Source organism: Littorina saxatilis, linkage group LG7 (genome assembly GCF_037325665.1).
Source record: "Littorina saxatilis isolate snail1 linkage group LG7, US_GU_Lsax_2.0, whole genome shotgun sequence".
In the NCBI taxonomy this organism is placed as follows: domain Eukaryota; kingdom Metazoa; phylum Mollusca; class Gastropoda; order Littorinimorpha; family Littorinidae; genus Littorina; species Littorina saxatilis.
The window spans coordinates 54,264,078-54,289,186 of NC_090251.1; the positions used below are offsets into that span (position 1 = coordinate 54,264,078).

The window sequence follows — 25,109 nt, forward strand, 5'->3', positions numbered from 1 at the left end:
GAGAGAGAGAGAGAGAGAGAGAGAGAGAGAGAGAGAGAGAGAGCGAGCGCTGCCCTACTCTTTTCTCTCTGCCCTGACTTCTCCACGTCCCCAACTCCCTCCGGTCTTTTCAACGTCTCAACTTTACGTGCTCGATGCGTTGTCCATATTGGAGGATAGAAAATAGCTTTTATAAAAAAAAAATCATATTTTTCTCCAAGTGACACAGATTTCCCCTTCTCAGAAAGAATTATTTTCTGTCTGGAGGGCAAGGTCTTCGGGTAATTACAGATGCGTGTATCACGCTAATGTATGACAGTAATTTTTTGATCTTGCATTAATTTCCGTGGTGATTTTTTAAGGATAGTTATTTTGCTATGTTTGTTTCTTCCATTTTTTTGTCAGGTTATATTATTTTTGCATTCAATGTTATTGAACTTTACTTTATTTTATTTTATTGGGTTTTGTTATCCTTATCTAAGAGATGATCTTTTCTAACAGTGTTGAACTTTGCAGTTTGGAGTTTCGAACTTTAGAACACGACAACAAACTTGCTTGTAAATTGATTTTTTTTTTAACTAAGGTGATCTAGTCATTGCTGTCCACGCTGTAATCTGCAAAATTACATTCTCTCAAAAACAAGAACAAAATATTGCATGCTTTAAAGTGTCTTGAACTTCTTTTTTTTCTTTTTTTTTCCTTTTTTTGGGGGGGGGGGGGGGGGCGATGGTTTGATTTACTTTTCTTGGAATTTAAAGAAATTCAGATCACTTAATTTATTTCATTTTATTCCTTATGTATTTATTCTATCGTGACACCGTATTTAAAGATGTTGATGTATCCTTTTGCAGTGACATACACTCGAACAAGATCACCATGATACCTGACCTGTCATCGTGCAACATGCTGCTCAATCTGTGAGTCGTCTTCACTCGTTTTTTTATATTTAGTCAAGTTTTGACTAAATATTTTAACATCGAGGGGGGAATCGAGACGAGGGTCGTGGTGTATGTGCGTGCGTGTGTGTGTGTCTGTCTGTCTGTGTGTGTGTGTGTAGAGCGATTCAGACCAAACTACTGGACCGATCTTTATGAAATTTGACATGAGTGTTCCTGGTATTGATATCCCGGAACGTTTTTTTCATTTTTTTGATAAATGTCTTTGATGACGTCATATCCGGCTTTTCGTGAAAGTTGAGGCGGCACTGTCACGCCCTCATTTTTCAACCAAATTGGTTGAAATTTTGGTCAAGTAATCTTCGACGAAGCCCGGACTTCGGTATTGCATTTCAGCTTGGTGGCTTAAAAATTAATTAATGACTTTGGTCATTAAAAATCTGAAAATTGTAAAAAAAAAATAAAAATTTATAAAACGATCCAAATTTACGTTTATCTTATTCTCCATCATTTGCTGATTCCAAAAACATATAAATATGTTATATTCGGATTAAAAACAAGCTCTGAAAATTAAATATATAAAAATTATTATCAAAATTAAATTGTCCAAATCAATTTAAAAACACTTTCATCTTATTCCTTGTCGGTTCCTGATTCCAAAAACATATAGATATGATATGTTTGGATTAAAAACACGCTCAGAAAGTTAAAACGAAGAGAGGTACAGAAAAGCGTGCTATCCTTCTTAGCGCAACTACTACCCCGCTCTTCTTGTCAATTTCACTGCCTTTGCCATGAGCGGTGGACTGACGATGCTACGAGTATACGGTCTTGCTGAAAAATGGCATTGCGTTCAGTTTCATTCTGTGAGTTCGACAGCTACTTGACTAAATATTGTATTTTCGCCTTACGCGACTTGTCTATCTTTGTGTCTGTCTTTCTTTCTTTCTTTCTTTCTGTCTTTCTGTCTGTCAGTCTGTGCCTCTCTCTTTCTTTGTCTCTCTGTCTCTCTCTGTCTCTCTGTCTCTATATCTCTCTTTCAAACTTTCTTTCTATATATATGTATCTCTCTCTCTCTCTCTCTCTCTCTCTCTCTCTCTCTCTCTCTCTCTCTCTCTCTCTCTCTCTCTCTCTCTCTCTCTCTCTCTCTCTCTCTCTCTCTCTCTCTCTCTCTCTCTCTCTCTCTCTCTCTCTCTCTCTCTCTCTCTCTCTCTCTCTCTCTCTCCTTCATCGTTTGTTTATTCTTTTCTTGTATTCCGAAAATAGTATCAAAAATATGTGTTCACACTTACATAATATTGGTTTTTATGCGTCCACGTGCAACCTGTATATCTGCATTTTAAATGCCAAGGCCAAGATAAATAATTACTTTTTCAATCACAATCATTTGTGTCTTCAGAAATCTTGGAAACAATCAGTTACTTACCCTGGAAGGTAAGCCATTCCAAGGACTGACGCAGTTACGAGACTTGACTCTCAACCACAACAAGTTCAACCACATCCCCGCTGATGCCTTCTTTGGTCTCACTAAACTACAATACCTGTGAGCATTTTTGTAGTTGGATATATAGAATGTCTGTGTGCAGGGGCGGAAACCCCGGAGCCCCCCCCCCCCCCCTCCCCGCCCCCAGAGCCTAAAAAATGTTTTTAAAAAAGAGAACAAAAACAGAATTTGTATTTTGAAAAAACGTATGGCTCAGATTGCACCAAATTGCTCCATTTTCCTTAATATTTATCAACATTTTTCAAGGGGGGGGGGGGGGGGGGGCATGCCGGCCTTTTCAGAAAGTAGTTTGTTGGCTCAGGTTACACCAGAGCGGTCAATTGTCCTTGTTTTGATTTAAATTTGTCTTCTTATATTTAATTTTTGGAAGGTGTATTAGGGGAAGTTTCTTGGCTCAGATTGCACCAGTTTGCTCCATTTTCCTTGTTTGTATCAAAATGTTCGGGGGGGGGGGGCATGCCCCCGGACCCCCCGAGGAGGTTCGAACGCGTCACGTCCTCAACTAATCGCTTCGCGTCGTCGAATTGTCCCTTTGAAACAAGCATTGACCTTAATGGGCAAAAAGTGGCCCGTGGTGACACGGGGTTAGGACATGGATGCCGTCTCTGCACAAACAGTTGACCTGTGACCTAATCCGCGACCTTAAGTCACGCTTAACAGTTTCAAACCGTATACTGAGAGAGAGCGAGAGAAAGAGAGAGGGAGTACTGAGAGAGAGCGAGAGAAAGAGAGACGGAACTCGAACTCGAACTCGAAAACTTTATTACCGAGGGATGATAGCATTAGGTCCATATGGTCCTTTCTTACAGCTAGTCCCTACTATAATACACACATGAAACAAAGAACAAATATGAAGAATTAAAAAAATTTAAAAAAATTAAAAATTTAAAAAAAGGGAGAGAGAGGGAGGGAGAGAGAGGGAGAGAGACGGAGGGAGAGAGGGATAGAGGGGGGGGGAGAGAGGGAGAGGGAGAGAGAGATAAGCTAATATCTTCCGTTTGACTACTGTTACGAACGTAATTTTTTGCACACACCCGTCTAACCCTATTCCTTACAATTTCACGAAATGTGAGCTTAATTGACCCAGAGATACAAGTCTTACCCGACTTGTTTGTAAGACATCGACCGCCCGCCCGCCCTACTCAAACAAACAAACAAACAAACAAACAAACAAACAGACCAAATCCAGTAAGCCCCATTTATATATAAATGGCGGCTTAATAACATAAGACCAAAACATTACACACGAATAAAACAAACTCCACTCTTACCGCCCAACTAAGCATTTAAATATCGGAGCACGTAAAATGAAATTGAACAAAACCAACGACACAACCAACGAGATTCTAAGGGGAGTAAACGTGCGGGAATTCCCGCATAACCTATGCTTCTGCCAGCGGGTTTCGTCCCTTGGTTCGGTTTGTAAAAGCGTTTTAGCCAATATCTTCCGTTTGACTTTCGTTAGGAATGTAATGTTTTGCATACACCCGTGTAACCGTATTCCTTACAATTTCACGAAATTTGAGCTTAATTGACCCAGAGATACAAGTCGGGTCGTCTACCCGCCAGCCCTACTCAAACCAACAAACAGACCAAATCCAGTAAGCCCCATATAATGGCGGCTTAAAAAATGTAAACCCCTCAGCCCCCCCCCCCCCCCCCCCCCCCCCCCCCTAAAAAATGATGTGATCCGCCCCTGGTGTGTGAGTGGGAAGGCGGGAGGGAATGGTGGGGATGGTCGGTAGGAAACAGGGGATTGGTTGGCTGTTAAGTGTGTTGCTTGGTTGGATAGGGAGGGTTGATGGAATGGTTAAGCTTGTTCTTGTATCAACAAACTTGCGGTATTCATGTAGGTAGTTGTATAATCAATACCAATGACATTTAAAGAATGGGGAAAATCATAATGTAAAGTACAAGAACAGATTGCAACATGACAGGTAGCTAATGCAACACTTATTGCGACAAACCAAATCAAGAGAACTAAGGCCTAAACAAAAAATAGGTGAGGTTACGGTAACCCGACCTACCCTATTTTTAGGGGCCGACCCTATAACTTTTTATTACATTTGTAAAAAAACAAACACAAAAAACAAGAAAACGAGTGCAGAAAACGCAATGAAAGCGAAAGCGCCCGAGTCGCACACTTATTTCCCTGTCAAGTAGGTTTGATTTGTACACCTTAGAAAAAAAAGTAAAAAAAAAAAAAAGTGATTGCCTACCTTCCTACCCTATTTTTTTTTGGCTATGTTACCGTAACCACATCTATTTTTTTGTGTGTGGCCTAAACAGACATGGTAGAGATGGTAGAATGCTGGTTTGATTGTCCAAGTGGTTCGGGGCTGGCCGCCTGTCTGGTTGTACGTTTGACTCATATTCATTTTTGCATTTGCACTTTTTTGTATGACTCTGTTTGCAGGGACCTTGCCCACAACATGATTAAGACCATCCATCCTTCAGCCTTCCTTTCTTTGAATTCAATAGAAGACCTGTGAGTAATATATACACGCACACACACTTTCACAAATAAGAAATTACAAGGGAACATCTGGCGCTTGTTTATTCTTTTCCCACTTAAATTATCGACCAAGAAACTTTGCCTGATTTCTTAAGAGGTCATGAAGAGACGGGTGTTATGTAGCTTTTTTCCTTGACATCCTACTTTTTCAAATACAACAAAAATACTTTCAACGATATGTGCCGAGCTGTCCACTTCGAGTATTATGTTACGCCCATTTTAATTCAAAGGCATCCTTCTTTTAAAGAAAGATCATTTTCGACCAAGCACATTGGAGTATCATTGTAATATCCTTTCTTACCCAAAGCTTCTTAGATTTTTTCCAAAGTGTTTCTTTATTTCAACTACAAATGCCTGAATTACAGTAACCTTGGAGACAACAAGATCCAGGCACTCCCCACCCAAGGTCTGCAGAGTCTACAAAAGCTGAAGACGTTTGACAACGAGGATCTGCGAGACTTTCCCCTGAAAGAGGCGTTCCCCAAGGTGTACAACTTGGTCCTCAACTACGCCTACCACTGCTGTGACTTCCTGCAGTCAGCCTCCCTTGTAAGGAGAAGTATATTGAAGTCACTGGGACATGTTTTGATGATATGCCTGTTTTTGTGCGGATAAAGACGGCGGGAGAGGGGGGGGGAGAGAAAGAATCAGAGAGACAGAGAAGAAAAAGGGGACAAAAGATAGAGAGATAGCTCCAGTCGGACATGGTGAACTTGGTCAACCTTGCTTGTTAGAAGCTGACATCCCATCTGGATGCTTCAATTAGATGTCCGTGAACATCTCCAGAGGGGATGTCACCTTGCTCCACTAATATTTTGGCCGCCATATTGAACAAAATGGCGGACATTGAAACAGGAATATTCACACATTTTCGCTCATAGTTAGTGTTTGTGGGTACATTTAGTGTCTGTTCCTATGTTTATGAATGTGATAAAGGCGTTGACAAATGTTTTATTTTTGTTGGACAAATGGAAAAGGCGATATTTGAAATTTTTAAGTTATTTTGCATATTCCGTATGTTTTTAATCCTTTCAATCTTAACAGTTGGTTTCAAGACTCTTGACATTGTGAAATTCAGCAACATGTAACCATCTATAAGTCGTGAGAAAGCTTCTTAAATTGACTCAGACTCAGCAATTGTTGCTAGGATTTGCGGAAATCAAGCAAAATAGCAATCTGCTGAGAACAGTAACGTAGGATTCCTTGCGCAACGTTACTGACATCATTGTAGAAAGGCAACAGAATAATGACCATATATCCCAAAAGCATTTGAAATAAGAAAATAAAGCGTTATTTATCAAAAAGATCAGCTCATCTAGCTCTAGACGGGCATTACAGCTGGGTTTGTGGTAAGACGCCGGCCACCAAAGCGGTAGGTGGTGGGTTCGAATCCTGGCCGCGCATGGTGCGTTAAGGTGGAGATTTTTCCGATCTCCCAGGTCAACTTATGTGCAGACCTGCTTGTACTTTACCCCCCCCCCCCCCCCCTTCGTGTGGAAAGATCTTGTATTCATGTCAGCTCGGAGTTATGTGGTTTATAGAAACACTAAAATACCCAGCATGCTTCCTCCGAAAGCGGCGCATGGCTGCCTAAATGGCGGGGTAAAAACGGTCATACACGTGAAAATCCATTCGTGCAAAAACACGAGTGTACGGGGGAGTTTCAGCCCACGAACGCAGAAGAAGAAGAAGAAGCTCGTCTGGCATAAAGTGTGATATTCGTCCTTCAGTGCGAACGTGATTGCAGGCATGCGGCGCGCGTGTGTGTGCGAGTCGACTTTTCTTTTCCTTTGTATTATATTGACATACATGTACATTTCAATGTTCTATCAAGCATTATGTATTCGTATAGGTAATGTTGTAATTAGTAATACTGTATGATTGCGATTGACAATTGTCCTTTTATTGTCTTTATTTTTATGTCTTAGTTTAGCAGGGACAGATTGTAAGACAAGGCGTGAGCCTAAAATCTCCATCCTTGAGTCATAAAGTTCGTTCGTTAGTTCGTTCGTTCGTTCAGTAGCAACACAAATTTGGCATAACTGCGTAAACGCCAACAAAGTCCATTTGAGGAAAATTTAATATCGGCAGACCAGGGGACACATGTTTCATCAGTGAATGAATCTGAATCTATGATATAACATTTTATGAAAACGTTGACATGAGTTGAACAAGCCTGAGGACAAGACAGTATCATAGTGTGCAGTTGCTGACTTGCCTAAGACAGCAGCCAGATTGAGAAAAAGTTCCAGGGAGGTGAATATTCAGTTGGCCCATGTCCGCTCATAACAAGGCTCCAGCCCCTGTCTTTGACACCATTTGGACAGTGATCAAGAAATGTCAAGCAATGACAAAACTATTTGAAGGCGTTTGACAAGCATCTGTACTGCGAGGCCAAAATGCTGCAATATGGCAACGCAAACGGAAAAGTTCGAAAGATGGGGGTCTTTCATTTGCACATACACTTTTTGAAGGTGATTAGGCGGTACATGAAATCTTCATGACTTGACGAAATCTTGAGCATTGGAGAAACCACAGCTCCCACAAACAATGCCGACAAACTCACTTTGAAAGCTCTATGGGCTCTTCTTTGCCAGTTTTTCGCATAAAATGTCAGTTCTGGAGAACCTGCATGCAACTGGTGTTTGTTCTTCTGCGCTTCACACGATCACTTCGAGACAGTGACTGGCTTTTGTTTCTCTCTTCATTTGAGATGCTCCAATACTTCGCAGAATGTGATCACGTTCATGTGATCACATGGGGAATCTTTTTTTCTGGTTGATGTACATTGATCTGGAAGAGAAGTGAAACACTCGAACATATTCCACCGTTTCAGGAGAGTGGTTGGGAGTTAAGATCAGAACCTGACACTATTTTCCTTCAACACACACTTCTCACCTCGGAACCTGCTTCTGCTGCCGGCATGAAACTGACCTCATGTGGGTGTTCTTCAAAAGAAACATGCCTTGCTGATGCACACGTCTCGCTTTGGCATGTGCAACATTGTGCCTGTGCAAAGAATATATACTGCAGATACCTTTTTCACTAAAAGTTTCATTGCTTTGAGAGAGAGAGAGAGAAATCCGAAAAAAGCAATGTTGGTGCCGCCCACTGGTCTTAATCTGCAGTGGCACTAAACTTAAGTCCTGAACTGAGACAATCTAGAAATGACATGTAAGCGCCCATCCCCCTTACGCCCAAAAGTAGGGGGTGGGTGTTTCTAGTTACTTTACCCTGTACTGAATCTATTCTCATGAGAAATAGCGGTATTTGATCACTTGGTATGAGAATGCTAGTGGGATTGTTGCTGTGCAAAAATGACTATATTCTCCGTGTACCTTTCTCTGTGATACAGACACGTTCGTGTGTATGCAAGTTAGTTAGTTAACTGTTGCTTTTAGGGTCCAGCGGACCGTTTAGGCCAAATCAGGACCCCTGTATGCAAGTGCCTCGCCAGAATGGAACATGAAAACTAACCACAACAATCACTTTGCGTCATAGTTTTAAACAAATGCTCATATCACGAATGAAAATGATAACTCAAAATCTGTTCCTCATGAGAAATAGCGGTATTTTATCACTTGGTATGAGAATGATTGTTGCTGTGCAAAAATGACTATACTCTCCGTGTACCTTTCTCTGTGACACAGACACGTTCGTGTGTATGCAAGTGCCTCGCCAGAATGGAACATGAAAACTAACCACAACAATCACTTTGCGTCATAGTTTTAAACAAATGCTCATACCACGAATAAAAATGATAACTCAAGATCTGCTTCGTATATCCAGCGTTACGAGCAGCAGCACGTGTGTCTAAACAAAAGTCACAAACTTGCACACACTAAATTATTATAATTGCAGTTAGTTCATGTGTCCTGATCAAAGCCATTACATCGCGATATAACCTTTTTGGTTGAAAACGACGTTAAACACAAAATAAAGAAAGAAAGAATCAAAGCCATCTAGCAAAATCCTGGAGAGAGAGAGAAGGGGTGGGGGTGGGTGATGGTGGTAAGATACGTGTCAAACACTGTGTATTAAAAAAAAAGTCCGTTCATTCGATCTCTTTAAATCAACCTAGGGCGACCTCTTAAACACGTACTAGATGAATCTGTCATTTCTTCGTCCACAAATCTGCATGTAACAATGTGGTAAAGGGCAAGTTTGAATTCTTAGTCACGATTGTACCTTTGTGGTTGCTGTTTTACTTTTTTCAATGTATGAGAGCTGAAGTTAGGAATCTGTGTTTTCGTATATATTTCAAAAGTGTTAACAGAACATTCATCGAATCAATGTCTAATGAATCTGATCATTATAATCTTCATTTACACTGTATATTCAAGGCAAACATTTACTTGTTCAAATGTATCGTTCCATGAAAGAAGAGAATGAGGGTAGAGGGTAAAACGTGTGTCTACGTTTTGTTTTATGGGTTTCAAAATTGTTTCTGATTCATTAAAAGTGTCACAAGTTATGCCTATTTCCGTTTCTGCATGTGAAGGCATATTGTGTATATTTTTAAAACAACATTATTTTGAAAGAGAGCAGTTAAGCGGTTTATGTTTTTAACTTTTATTTTCGCTATGTCATTGTCCATTGTATTGTTTGATTCTTTGTGTGTTTGTTTGTCCATTGTATTTTTAGTAACTTATTAGTGTACAGCAAATTTGTTTCATGCTTAATCATAAAGAGTACCTTGAACAAGATTGCTAAATGATTAACAGTTTGTGATTTCAAGATAACGATTATTAAACAATAATGTGAACTTCGTTTCTCTTATTTAGATTTAATATAAAATGTGTTTCAAAACGTTCTTTTTTTCAATATTCAATTTGTTGAAAGTATTTTGCTTGCTCCCAGTCATATATATGAGTTGACAAATGCCTGGCCGTAAAAGCATTGATCACACTAAAATGCTTTTAACATGAATGGTAGTATGTTCGCACCATTTCTGATGTCAAATATCTATTCCTCTCAAACATACCTTTAAAATGAGATGCTACTTGACCATGTTATGTGCCAGACTTACGTCAGGGTTGGCCGCCATTTTGAATTAGCCGCCATCTTGGATACTGAAAAGTCAGAAATGTGACATCCCACCTGGGTGTCTTCTAATATGTTATCTGAAGATATACATAAAATAAAATTGCTTCTAACAGGCAAGGTTGATCAAGTTCACTTTTTTTAAAGCTACAGTTTTGCGCTCTTACTCAAAGAGAGAAAAACGGATTGTGGGGGGGGGGGGGGAGGGAAGGGAGAAAAAGAGCTTAAGAGAGAGAGAGAGAGAGAGAGAGAGAGAGAGAGAGAGAGAGAGAGAGAGAGAGAGAGAGAGAGAGAGAGAGAGAGAGTGTGAGTTTGTCGGTCAGTCGGTCAGGTAGCTTTTCTATTTGTCCGATCATCCTTAAGATTGTTTGTGCCAAAATGTGTATGCTACCGAAATATAATGTACAGGGGGAAAAGGCCGATAAGTGAAAGGTCGCTATGCAACCATCCTTGCTGTAGTGAACTTCCCAGATAATAGAATACAATGTGCACCAAATAAATGAACGAACAAACAAACAAACAAACAAACACACTTTTAATCAAGATAACTCACTTTTAGCCTCAATGTTCAATGACTCAGGAGTCGAACAACTTTTACCAGTAGAGAGAGGAAAGCAGAACGCGATGACGTAATTACAATCACATCAAAATACACTGGTGACGTCATGTATGTCTTTGTTTCAGCCAACGGACACGGTGGAGATGGTGGACGAGAAAGTCACGTGGCTTCGTAACGGCAAGGAAGGAGCGGAGGATGTGTGGCAGGAACATTACTACAATCTCACCGAGTTTTGGACCACACATTTTGGTCAGATTTTGTTTCTTTACTCTTACTCTTCTATTCTTCTTCATAACTTTAAAAACAAGAAATTCCTCCGAGGTAGGAAAAACACCCCCGTCAAAGGGAAATAACCTTCTCAGTTGGTGGCAGTGACTGAGTGAGAATGGTTATTTCCCTTTGACCATTAAGATGTCCCTCTATAAGTCCTTGTATAATTTTAATCCACCAATAACTCCCTAACCGTGTGTTTGACTGGTCCCAATTTTTGTAAGGACCGTCTCAGGAATGTATAGAACCTGTTTCACCAAGTTTGGTGACGATCGGTCCGTTCATTCTTGAGATCTATATATGCGAACACAAACAAACAAACAAACACATGGACCGAATCCAATAACTCCCTAACCGTGTGTTTGACTGGTCCCAATTTTTGTAAGGACCGTCTCAGGAATGTATAGAACCTGTTCACCAGGTTTGGTGACGATCGGTCCGTTCATTCTTGAGATCTATATGCGAACACAAACAAACAAACACATGGACCGAATCCTATACACACCCCTATACCGGGGGTGTAAAAAAGAAGAGAGAAAACGGTTTTTTTGAAGACCACTATCACCACCACCAACAACACTAACGACAAAAACTTGAAAAAGCTTCATAAACAAACAATTACGTTTTTTGGCTATGTTTCTGTCTTGTTTCGAGAACCCAGGAGGTAACGCAAAACTAGTTTGTATGCTATAAAGTTTCACACCAAAAAAGTTGTGATTTGTGCATGTGCTTCTTCATGTCTTTCGGAAGTTTTGATGCCAAAAGCGATCCTTTTATATTGCACCTCGAACTTGAGTAGAACCTGTCTGGAACGACCACCCAAGAGACCAACCCAAAGTGGTCTTTATAGACACGTAGTCACTATGGATAGGTAAGTTACATAGACAAAACTCGTCGGGGATTCTACCGGGAGATTGTTGTGGGAAGGTGGTCGTTAAATGCAGGTGGTCGCTAGGGCAAGTTTGACTGTAGGTAATAGCAATAAAACTTCCCTCACAGTATTGTCAAACAGGCACTGTAAAAATTGTCGCCATTCGAAGCTTGGTTGTTATTCGGCCAGAAAAAGAGAGATTGATAAAGAGAAAGAGATGATGAATGATGAGGGAAACCTTGAGAACGAATCAATAATGAAGAACCTGAAAGCCATACATCGCCCGGAAACGTGAGGGTCACAGAAAAGCTTTTTTTCTTCTTTTGGTCGAAGAAGGCATACGTGTCAAAATCTAATCCCAATGACACTGTGTTTTGCCAACGCTCCCTGGTTGTGACGTCTTCGCTGACACTCACCTGTACAGTGGAACCTGTTTATAACGACAACCCAATGAAACGTCCACAAGCGGTCGTCATAGACAGGTGGTCGTTATGGAAAGGGGAATTGTATGGAAGAAAAATGTGTTTGGTACCCTGGAGAGTGGTCGTTGTGGGCAGGTGGTCTCTTTCGAGAGGTGTTCGCAAGAGCATGTTCGACTGTATCATCTCACCTGCGATTACTAGTGTCTTGTGGAATCAAAAAAACAAGATTTGTAGGTTATTGGAACGTTTAATTTATGACAAAACAAAACGTTACGTTTTGTCATAAATTAAACGTTCCATATAACCTACCACTCTTGTTTTTCATTCTGAATTTTGGAACGTTAACGTTGGCAGTCTATCTGGTTTTGGAATTTAGTTCCATGTGGGGATTTCAGTTTCATGTGGGGCTTTCAGTTGCGTTAGCGGTTTATCTGTTTTGGGATTTTACTTGTATGTGGGGATTTAAGTTCCATGTGGGGCTTTCAATTGTGTTCAACTGAAACACGATGACGTGTCGGCTGTTTGCAGACAACCACACGCCGGAGCTGTGGGAGGACATCCAGAACAACGAGTACGACCCTGACGAGTACGACTTCTCCAAGGAGGCTGAGATCTACCTGGAGGACTACGAGACGGGCCATGGGGATGTCTACGTCAAGAACCTCGTGGTGGCCAAACCGCCCGTCACCTGCAAACCCAAGCCTGGTCAGTGTTCGAGTAGAATAGATTGAAAAATGTGACTACTGGGTACACTTGTATACTAAAATCTTATCAGTTTCGAGTCAGAACAGATTAAAAAGTGACTTAAATAAACTGCCGCACAGTATTACACGAGTTACCAAACCTTTTCAGTGTCTAAGCAGAACAGAATGAAAGTGACATAAGTGTACTACCGGGTACACTTGTAGGAACAGATTGAAAGTGACATAAGTGTACTACCGGGTACACTTGTAGGAACAGATTGAAAGTTACATAAATGTACTAACGGGTACACTTGTAGGAACAGATTGAAAGTGACATAAATATACTACCGGGTACACTTGTAGGAACAGATTGAAAGTGACATAAATATACTACCGGGTACACTTGTAGGAACAGATTGAAAGTTACATAGATATACTAACGGGTACACTTGTAAACCCAAACCTCGTCAGTTTCCAACCAGATCAGATTAAAAAGTGACATAAAATTAATGTACTACCGGATACACAAGTTGTAAGTCCAGTGTCCAAGCATATCAGATTGACAAATGACTTAAATGTACTTCCGGATACACTTGTATACCAAAATTACGTCAGTTTCCTCGTAGAACAGATTGGAAAGTTACATAAATTTACACCCAAACCTTAGAAGTCAGTGACGAGCGGGTACACTTGTAAAATCAAACCTGATCAGTTTCGAAGCAGAACCGATTGAAAAAGGACATAAATGTACTACCGGTGTGAAAGGAAAAGATGTCCCCCAGGACTCAAAGTCCGACCCCTAAATATAGGCTAGGACTTTCTGTCCTGGGAAAATTTGTCCGCTGAAAGTCTAGGAAAATGTGTCCGGCTGGGGACTATCGTAGGGCTCCCGTTCCTAAGAACGAAAGTCCGTAGGACTCTTTTTCCCAGGGGCCAACTTTTCCTTTTACACCAGGTACACTTGTAAATCCAAATCTCGTCAGTATCCTAGCAGAACAGATTTAAAAGTTGCGTAACTTTTTTCCAGTCACTGCTTGTCATTCATCAAGTCATTGAAAGACATAACTCACATTCCTCCAAGAGCAGAACAAAGAACATTAAGCAGTACTGGACACATGGATGCTTTTGTGTTAGAAACCGAATGTCTGGCTGTTTCCAAGGTTTCGACGAAGTTTCTATTGTTATGTTTCCGTTGTCACTTTCATACTTGAGTTTTACCTTTCTATTTTGGCAGGTCCCTTCATGCCTTGTGATGACCTGTTCGGTTGGTGGTCGCTACGCTGCGGCGTCTGGTTCGTCTTCATGCTGGCGTTGCTAGGCAACGCTGTCGTGCTCTTCGTGTCCGTCAGCTCACGCACCAAGATGGACGTGCCCCGATTCCTCATCTGCAACCTGGCCTGTGCCGACTTCTGCATGGGCGTGTACCTCGGGATACTCGCCATGGTGGATGCTTCCACTCTGGGTGAGTTGGGGTTTGGTTACCAAGGAAGAGGGTGGAGATTAAAGTTGTGTTCGTGGTGGTGGTGGGTGGTGGGGGTGGGGGGGGGGTGTTTGGTTGTGTGTGTGTGTGTGTGTGTGTGTGGGTGTGTGTGTGTGTTTGTGTTTGTGTGTTTGTGTGTGTGTGCGTGTGTGTGTGTGTGTGTGTTTGCGTATGTGTGTGTGTTTGTGTGTGTGTGTGTGTGTGTGAGAGAGATGTGTGTGTGTGCGTGTGTGTGCATGTCTGTGTGTGTGTGTGTGTGTGTGTGTGTGTGTGTGTGTGTGTGTGTGTGTGTGTGTGTGTTCCATTGGATTTTTGAAGTTTTTCTTGAATCCGCCATTATACGGATAAGTTATGTTTGATTACAAGTAAAGCTAAAAGAAAGTCCGTTTTGTGACAAATACGTTCCCTGTGTTTGTTAATTATACTGAGACACCGCTGTCTTGATCGACGGGTTTTGGTCAGCCAGGATTGAGCCTCCACAGAGACTTTTTAAGTCAGTTTTTGATGTTCAGGCCAGCAGATTGACTGAATGTTTTGTTAATGCGACTTGCTTTGAATATTTTGGTATCGTTTTACGAGACTTACTTTGAATGTTTTGACATCGCTTTACGAGACTTAACAATAACAATAACAATAACAATAACAACACTTTATTGTTCATTAAAATGTTACATTAAAATGGAAAAGTTTCTTCGGCACACCCTGCCTGCCTGTAAACGATTATAACAACAACTGGACAAAAGGACAACACACACGACTTGCTTTGAATGTTTTAATATCGCTTTACGAGACTTGCTTTGAATGTTTTAATATCGCTTTACGAGACTTGCTTTGAATGTTTTAATATCGCTTTACATGACTTGCTTTGAATGTTTTGATATCGCTTAACGCGACTTGCCTTCTTTCAGGTGAGTTCCGGAAGCACGCCATCCAATGGCAGATCAGCGGCGGGTGTCTGGTGGCCGGCTTCCTGGGTGTGCTGTCCTCGGAGCTGAGTGTCTTCACGCTGACGGTCATCACGCTGGAGAGATTCTACGCCATCACACACGCCATGCAGCTCAACAAGCGACTCTCCCTCAGGCAGGCTGGTCAGTGGAACTATGTCTGTTGTGTAAGGGGAGGGGGGTTGGCGGGGCGGGGGTCATAATCGTTACTACTCCAGGATCACCCCTTAGAATTCGGTGTCTGCACTCACACTGGAGAGATTCTACTCCAGCGCCAACGCCATGCAGCTCAACAAACGATTGTCCCTGAGGCAGGTTGGTCGGTGGAAATTATGCCTGTTGAGTTGGGGGGGGGGGGGGGGCAAGGGAGGGTGAGGTCGGCGGAGAGGGAGAGGGGGGACGGGGTGTCTAATCGTTACCATTCTAGGATCGCCTTTTAAGAATTCAGTGTCTGCATCTCTGAAAGTCATCCAGTGTCTGCATCTCTGATTGTCATCCAGTGTCTGCATCTCTGATAGTCATCCAGTGTGTCTGCATCTCTGATAGTCATCCAGTGTCTGCATCTCTGATAGTCATCCAGTGTCTGCATCTCTGATAGTCATCCAGTGTCTGCATCTCTGATAGTCATCCAGTGTCTGCATCTCTGACAGTCATCATACGGGAAAGAGTCCACTCCATCACCACAACCGTTCAGCACAATAAGCGACTGTCGCTAAGGGAGGCTGGAGAATGGACATTTGTCTGTTGAGTTGTGGGTGAGGGGAGGAGAGGGGTTACGGAGGGGCAGGGGGAGATTCAGCGTGCGTGAGTAGCTGGGAATACTGGCTATGGTGGGTGCTTCCACTCTTGCTACCGCAGAGACCAAACGGTGAGCAGACTGCTGTATCTGAGCGATGACGGGGGAGGATTTTAGTGTTCCCGAGGGACATCCTGCAATCGATATCGCATCACATTCTCTCGGAACTCTGTGTCTTAACTCTCGCTGTCGCCATACCGGTAAATCCAGAAACAAAGAGACTGCCAACGTTCCAAAATTCAGAATCAAAAAACAAGAAAGGTAAGTTGTTGGAACGTTGTTATTGACAAAAATACGTTACAATCGCAAATATATCGACCCAACGGTCTTTTAAGTGAACAGACAAACAAATAGTCACAAAAAAACTATCTTGATCAAATTTTCGCTTGGCTTCCTGGCGAGCGGGCAAATATTCCATCAAGATAAGTTTTTTGTGACTATTTGTTTGTCTGTTCACCTAAAAGACCGTTGGGTCGATATATTTGTGATTGTAACATATTTTGTCAATAACAACGTTCCAACAACCATACTGGTAGATAGCGTACTACTTATACCTATCACACAATAGGCCGAGTGGTCCTTTGGGGACGTAAACCTCAATCAGGCAGACCATACTGGAGGAGATCAGGGCCATCATGAAATGTGGCTCAACCAAGGGCTGACTTTGAGACAGGCTGATTTGTAAACAGATATCGTTTGTGTTATTATGAGTTATTTCTAATATGCTGACTGTTAGCAAATGATAACAAGACATGTCGAGAAAAAAGATATCAAGCATGAGCCTTTTAGGCGAATGCTGATATCGTTTGTGAGACATGTCTGTTATCATTTGCTAACAGTCAACATATTATAAATAACGGTTTTATTACCGTTTAATTCGACCAAAAGAAATTTCAAAGCGACCCCGCGAATTAGAAAGAACAGCCGCAATGGGAACTTGAGGACTTCTACCTGATTATGCCTGTCAGTCAAAGAATGCTCGTGACCTGAGTCAGCCAATCAGAGTAACACACCTGACGTAATGATATTCACAGGTCAAATGCCTTTGACACACAACAATTTCACAAGATAAACCATGTTGAACATGCGTTTCGGTTTCTTCGCTTTTTTTCGTTGAACAGAGAGCGACAGATTTAGAACCGACTCCAGACGGATAGAAAATGACGTAAAGATACATTTGATGTAAAGCGAGTGACGCAATTTCACTTGATTTTTGCGAACTTTGATCATTTAGATTTCAAGTGAGCGGTCGGCATTGCACACTCAGACGATGGGTGGGGCCTTGCTGTTCCGTAACGCACCCACCGACAAAACTCGCTTTTCAGTATTTTTTTTTAGATAAAGAGAGTATTATCTGACAGCATTTGAAGTGTCATTCTTTAGAATAAATCACGCTGATATTGTTGAATTACATTTGTACTTTGTCTTGTTAATTTTTAGCGTGATAAACAAAAAGGGTCCCTGCCTGAACGTTATAACATTTAGAGGGTCACCTAGAATCCGTCCTGATTGGTCAAAAAGCCATATGGGGCACTGAATTGATAATAAACAGGGATCACTCTATCTGTCAGATATCTGTTGTTTTATACAGGGATCACTATCAATCAGATATCGTTTGTGTTATACAGGGATCACTCTATATCTGTTGTGTTATACAGGGATCACTCTATCAATCAGATATCTGTTGTGTTATACAGGGATCACCCTATCAATCAGATATCGTTTGTGTTATACAGGGATCACTCTATCAATCAGATATCTGTTGTGTTATACAGGGATCACTCTATCAATCAGATATCTGGTGTGTTATACAGGGATCACTCTATCAATCAGATATCTGTTGTGTTATACAGGGATCGCCCTATCAATCAGATATCTTTTGTGTTTTACAGGGATCACTCTATCAATCAGATATTATTTTGTTGTGTTATACAGGGATCACTCTATCAATCAGATATCTTTTGTGTTATACAGGGATCACTCTATCAATCAGATATCTGTTGTGTTATACAGGGATCACTCTATCAATCAGATATCTTGTGTGTTATACAGGGATCACTCTATCAATGACTATCAGATATCTGTTGTGACAATCAGATCCCTGTATAATCACTCTATCAATCAGATATCTTTTGTGTTATACAGGGATCACTCTATCAATCAGATATCTTTTGTGTTATACAGAGATCGCCCTATCTATCAGATATCTTTTGTGTTATACAGAGATCGCCCTATCTATCAGATATATTTTGTGTTATACAGGGATCACTCTATCAATCAGATATCTTTTGTGTTATACAGGGATCACTCTATCAATCAGATATCTTTTGTGTTATACAGGGATCACTCTATCAATCAGATATCTTTTGTGTTATACAGAGATCGCCCTATCAATCAGATATCTTTTGTGTTATACAGAGATCGCCCTATCAATCAGATATTGTTTGTGTTATACAGGGATCACTCTATCAATCAGATATCGTTTGTGTTATACAGGGATCACCCTATCAATCAGATATCGTTTGTGTTATACAGGGATCACCCTATCAATATAAGATCTGCCACATTAAGCCACGCAGCTCAATAAACTACTCGCTCAGACAGGCTGGTGATTGTTATGATCAATCTGAGGTGAGGTGGGTTGGGGCGGAAAGAATGGAGCAGTTACAGTTCCATAAGGGTCATCCTCCAAGTGTCATTGTCATCATTGTCATTGTCTTTGTCTACGTCTATGTCTATGTCTATGTCTATGTCTCTGTCTATGTCTATGTCTAATACTTGTACTTTTCCCACAGAGTACGTCATGCTGGGAGGATGGCTTATGTCTATGTCCATGTCTATGTCTATGTCTATGTCTTTTTCTATGTCTATGTCTATGTCATTGTCTATGTCTATGCCTATGCCTATGTCTATGCCTAATAGGGTTAGGGTTAGCTACGTCATGCTGGGAGGATGGCTAATGTCTATGTCTATGTCTATGTCCATGTCCATGTCCATGTCTATGTCCATGCCTATGGCTATGTCTATGTCTACTACTTGTACTTTTCCCACAGGCTACGTCATGCTGGGCCATGGGAGGATGGCTAAAAATGTTTATTTTTCTATCCATGTCCATGTCCAAGTCCATGTCTATGTCCATGCTTATGTCTATGTCTATGTCTATGTCTATGTCTCTGTCTATGTCTATGTCTAATACTTGTACTTTTCCCACAGAGTACGTCATGCTGGGAGGATGGCTTATGTCTATGTCCATGTCTATGTCCATGCCTATGTCTATGTCTAATACTTGTACTTTTCCCACAGGCTACGTTATGCTGGGCGGATGGATTATGTCTATGTCTATGTCTATGTCTAATACTTGTACTTTTCTCACAGGCTACGTCATGCTGGGCGGATGGCTGTGGACCATCACACTGGCAAGCCTTCCTCTCTTCGGCATCAGTGACTACCGCAAGTTCGCCATCTGTCTGCCTTTTGAAGTCGAGGACATCATTTCCAAAAGTAAGTGTCAAACCTTCCCTTGCGACCACCTCCAGATAACGACCACCTCCAGATAACGACCACCTTCCCACAACGACCACCCAAAGAATCCCCCACTAATTGATGTTTTTCTATAAAACGTATTTTTCCATAGTGATCACCTGTCTACTGAGACCACTGTTGGTTTGGTTGGTCTCTTGGGTGGTCGTGCTAGACAGGTTGGTCTCTTGGATGGTCGTTATAGACAGGTTGGTCTCTTGGGTGGTCGTGCTAGACAGGTTGGTCTCTTGGGTGGTCGTGCTAGACAGGTTGGTCTCTTGGATGGTCGTTATAGACAGGTTGGTCTCTTGGATGGTCGTTATAGACAGGTTGGACTGTTGGGTGGTCGTTCTAGACAGGTTGGACTGTTGGGTGGTCGGTCTAGACAGGTTGGACTGTTGGGTGGTCGCTCTAGACAGGTTGGACTGTTGGGTGGTCGGTCTAGACAGGTTGGACTGTTGGGTGGTCGCTCTAGACAGGTTGGACTGTTGGGTGGTCGCTCTAGACAGGTCGGTCCCTTGGGTGGTCGTGCTAGACAGGTTGGTCTCTTGGGTGGTCGTTATAGACAGGTTGGTCTCTTGGATGGTCGTTATAGACAGGTTGGTCTCTTGGATGGTCGTTATAGACAGGTTGGTCTCTTGGATGTCGTTATAGACAGGTTGGTCTCTTGGATGGTCGTTATAGACAGGTTGGACTGTATATGCACTTCATGAGAGCAAATGAATCAATTTAGCCTAGGCGTTATATGTGCCCCCGTATGTATGCCTGTGTTCCAGACTACGTGTACAATGTAATGTATTTTACGACACATCTCCCTGTGGTGCAGGTTACGTGTGTTTCATCTGAGTCTGCAGCGGCGTGTTACCATACAAGCACGAAAAGCCTGAAGAAGACCTAAGAGGTTGAAACGTCGCCGTTACTTGCTCCGTGTTCGTCATTTTAACGTGAATACAGTGCTTTTTGGTCTTTTTGTATTATTCAGCATTGCCATGATTTTCACATCGATATTATCTATATTACCTCCTTTGTGACAGGTTACGTGTGTTTCATTCTGGTGTTCAACGGCGTGTCGTTCTGCATCATCCTGGCGTGCTACCTGTGTATGTACCTCAGCATCCGCCACTCGCAGGCCTGGAACTCCAACGACACGCGTGTGGCCAAGCGGATGGCGCTGCTCGTTTTTACAGATTTCCTCTGCTGGGCCCCTATCGCTTTCTTCTCTATCGGCGCGTCCTTCGGCAAAAACCTCATTGACCTCAGTGGAGCGAAGGTGAGTTGAGGATGTGTTGTTTTGTTGTCTTCAATAGTTGAAATTACGAGTGAAGAATTACATTTACTGAATCCCCATCTAAGTCGTCTGTTTTGGAGCTTCCTTTGGGAAAAAAGAAGTGAAGATCGAAAGTGAGTACAGGGTTTATAGTGAACTATGAGAGGATCATTGGATATGCCAAGGGGACTGGGACTGGGACTGTTTGATGTTCATTGTACTGTCTCTGTGTTAGTCAAAGCAAAAGCTAAATATAGCAACAACAAAAAATAAAACAGACGGATTGAATATTCAATTATAAAGCTTTTTATAGGCTGTGTTGTTGTTGTTTTTAGTGGGGTTTTTTTTTTTTTTTTTTTGGGGGGGGGGGGGGTGTTGGGTGTGTGTGGTCTTTGTATGTATAGGTGATCGCCATGGAAATGTAAGTTTTATAGGAAACAATTCTCGTTCGGGATTCTTTTGGGTGGTCGTTGTTGGAAGGTGTTCCTTATTCGGAGATGGTCGCCATGTCAGATAAAAAAAAAATGTTTTTAAAAAAAAGGCTAAACCTAATGATTTATCGTTCAGGTGCTGACGATCTTCGTGCTGCCTCTCAACTCATGCGCCAACCCCTTCCTGTACGCCATCTTCACCAAGCAGTTCAAGCGTGACTGCGTGCTCCTGTGCCGACGACTTGAGGACTCCTCCATCGCGCGACACTTCTCGCGCGTGTCCAACCGTCACGCCTCGTTGACCTGGGGGTCCTCTCGCCGCCCCTCTCAACTCCACTCGCTGGTCAACGGGGAGAAGGGGGGGTCGTGTTCTCACTCCATGTCGGCTGGCAGCGCCCTGGGAGGAGGGGTGGTCTACCACAGTGACCCAGACTCCGGCAAAGGCTCGTTGGATTATGAGAAGGTGAGTGTAAGGTCGTCATAAGACATAAGGCATAAGACATAAGATAATTTATTGTCCATGCAATTAAACAATGGATGGAAAAGTAAGGTTCATCTGCTCTTAAAACAACCAGACAACATATGACTACAACCCTTAACATAAAAAGAATAAAACATACGAAGTGAGAACACCCAAAGTGCTCCAGACAGGCACATCCGTGTGATGGTGGATGCATGGTTTGTTGAGTGTAAGTTTTGTTGTGTGGATGTTCCAATACAATGAAAAGGTAATGCGGGTTGTTGAATTTGTAATACAATTAATCGTTTTCAATCTCAATCCAGATTGTCTTTGGCAAACTGTTCGCTGGAGAACGAGCTGGCGGTTTCATTTAAAGTCAGAATTTTCTTAATTTTCCGTACGCCCTTTTCTTTCCTGCAGGAATATCTTACCAGTCCAGCCTATAAAAAGATTACCTTAATTTATTAGCTTTTTTTTTTTAATGAAAATGCTTTGGTTCTTGGTACTTGAACGTTGCTGATCTAAATGAGTGTACGGTCTCCAAACCCAACACGCCTTCTGGTTGGTCTGACGGAAGGGAGACAATGCAGAGAGTGACAGGTCTTGTCGGGGATTCACATATTTGTCCCCCTTCTTGAAAACGACCACAAATTAGAACAAATCAGTAACGTCAAGGTCGTTTGTTCAAGTAACATCAAGGTCGTTTGTTCAAGTAACGTCAAGGTCGTTTGTTCAAGTAACATCAAGGTCGTTTGTTCATTCTCTCAGGTGCCAGGAGACGTGTTCCGCATTACTCATCACTATCGTTGTCTGTATTTAAATAGTTATAACTCCCCTTGGTTTCTTTTATCTGGTAATTAGCGCTCTACCTGACCACGTGACTAAACCATTAATGCCCACCTGATCCGATACGGCATGTTCCCTAGAGCGACACCCCTTTGATTCATAGATCTTGTCATTAACGCTCTACCTGATCACGTGACCAAAACATGAATGCCCATCAGATCCTTTACGGCAGGATCCCCAGAGCGACACCCCTTTGATTCATAGATCTGGTAATTATCGCTCTACCTCACGTGACTAAAACATTAATGCCCACCTGATCATATACGACAGGTTCCCCAGAGCGACACCCCGTCATCCCACGAGGGCTGCAACTGCCACCTGGCGGCCAACAACAAGGGTGACGCGGAGGAGGGAGGGCGGGACTACAACACCACCAACGCCTACAACGAGATGCTGACACGCTGCAACCTGCAGAACACGAGGGCTGACGAGGGTGGCACGTGCTCGTGGCAGTGTCGGGATTGCCACGTCATCATGCACCAACAGCACAACGCTTACACCACCAGCGGAGGAGGAGGAGGAGGAGGGGGAGGGAGAACCACGCGGCTGAGCAGCGACGACTACAACTGCACCACGGAGACCTACCTGCCCAACTCCGACGTGGACCAAGACCCTCCTCCTGGAAACGCCAGCAACGCCCACAGGCAGAGGCAACACCAGCATCGCGGCGGCAACGGCAACAAGAAGAGCAGCAACAGTGGCGGGTCACGAGGTCACAAAGAGAGAGAGGAGGCTTGCGGCAAGGCAGGGTGTGGGTGCAGCAAGGAGAAGAAGAAACAGAGAGGCGGGGCAGGCGGAGAGAAGCGATCTCGCAAAGAGCTGGTGGTCCCCGTCATCACCTTCACCAAGGGCGGGACTGACAAGGTGGACATCCACTCTCCCCGTGGAGGTGGGACGGAGGGTGTGACCCGCTGCTGTCGTGGAGGTGACAGGGGTGGTGGTGATGGTGGGGCGGAGGATGCCTTGGAGGGGCGCTTAGTTGCTGCAGCGGCGCCAACTCCTCCCCCGTGGAGAACGAGCATCACCACCACCGCCACAACCACCACCACCACCACCACCATCAGCGTCACCACCACGACCCCTCCTGCACGTCCTCCCCCACCCCTCCTCTCCCTGGCCCCAACAACAATGACACTCACACGAGCCCCGCACCCACCACCACAAAGATCACCGTCACCCAGCACAGCGGTGACGTCACACAGGATGACGTCATGGTCAAACCTGATGACGCAGATAGCGGTCATGACATCGGGATTGACGGCGGCAGCGCGTACAGAGGAAGCAGCATAGACGACGGCGTGGCGGAGATGGGTGGAGGGAACGGCGAGTTTGAACACGGCGAAGGGGATGACAGAGAAGAAGCAGAAGGAGAAGACAGGAACGCGCATAGAGGAGAGTCACTGAACGTTCAAGGCCACGGGGCGGGAAGCAGCAGCCGCAATGCAAAATCCGCAAACCAAGCTCCGAACCCAGCCGCCACCTCCAACACCGCAACCATCGCCCCTTGCCGGCGTGTTCTGGACAAAAGCGAGCACATGCGCTTCTTCACGGACTCGCTGACCGCTCTCCCGCACGCCTGTCGCTCCAACTCACTGGTGGAACTGACCCAGACCTCTCAGGCCAAGCTGACCGCACCCCTCCACGCGCCACGCGGCGCCCCCAAGCGTCTAAGCCTCACGCCCCGCCAGGAAGGCTTCCTCTTCCTTAACAACGTTGCAGCGGACGATAACTCTCCCTACCTCGACGACGAGGAGGATCCAGAGTTCCCTCCCTATGAAGAGCTGCAGCGCTACCTTCACGCTAGCAAGAAGCACAAGGGCCGTGCACATGCGCTGGATCGCAGCGCCGCCCAGCAAGACGAGGTGAGCGGATTGTTAGAGGGAAGCAACTCTGCCAGTCCTTCACACGCTCCGGACGGGGTTAAGTCCCTGAAGGCAGTCTGTTTCGACAAAAAGAGTGGGTTTTCTTCGGAATATTGAAGTGCATAAAGTTCTATAATTACCTGTTAATAACTTTGCGTTCCAACCGTAGCGTAAAATGGATTTTGTTCCGAATGTTGACGTGTATGGAAACATGTAAATACCTGTCTTTAAGACATGCTGTTTCAACTGCGCCTAAGAGAGATTTTATTGGGGATATTGACGTGTAACTGTAAGCAGATCTTTAATAATTTGTCTGAAACTCCCGAGCCTGGCCTCAACTACGCCAAAAAAAGAACAGGTTCTGCTGGAAGTATTGGCAAGCGTGGAGAATCATAAAGACGTTTCCGATGAAAGTTTATTTTGCTATGAGTCAGTTTTCTTCGGATTTACGCTCTTGCGGGTAGTGTCATGTTCGGGTTATTGTGAAAACTGCTGTTTTATCTAACGCAGGGTACGATCCTTTTACAACAACGAACACAGATGGGTGGCCTGCTCAAATATTTCTCAGTGAAAGCAAAGTGTGTTGTGTTGACTGGACACCAAATCCTTGTAAGCTAATGGAACAGGAAGCAAGGTTCAACGAAATCTTTGCAGCAGAATGAGAGCGTTTAGTCCATCGTTTTGCGGAGAACACGAATTCCTCATTTGTTGAACGCTGTTCTGCTTACTGTATTGCATAGAACATTGTCAGTGCATAAAGAC

At 43.3% G+C, this 25,109-nt stretch overlaps 1 protein-coding gene across 1 annotated transcript; it reads left to right on the top strand.

Moving 5' to 3' along the window:
* Window positions 1–830: 830 nt before the first annotated feature.
* Window positions 831–24,623, top strand: LOC138970239 (uncharacterized; the record flags this gene model as incomplete). The annotated part of the gene is given in 13 exon segments (XM_070342736.1): window positions 831–896; window positions 2,275–2,418; window positions 4,796–4,867; window positions 5,260–5,443; window positions 10,622–10,745; window positions 12,588–12,764; window positions 13,977–14,204; window positions 15,131–15,310; window positions 19,338–19,463; window positions 20,516–20,751; window positions 21,316–21,642; window positions 22,756–23,463; window positions 23,499–24,623. Coding segments are annotated over 13 exon segments (3,538 nt in total), but the record flags the coding sequence as incomplete, so codon positions are not given.
* Window positions 24,624–25,109: the final 486 nt, after the last annotated feature.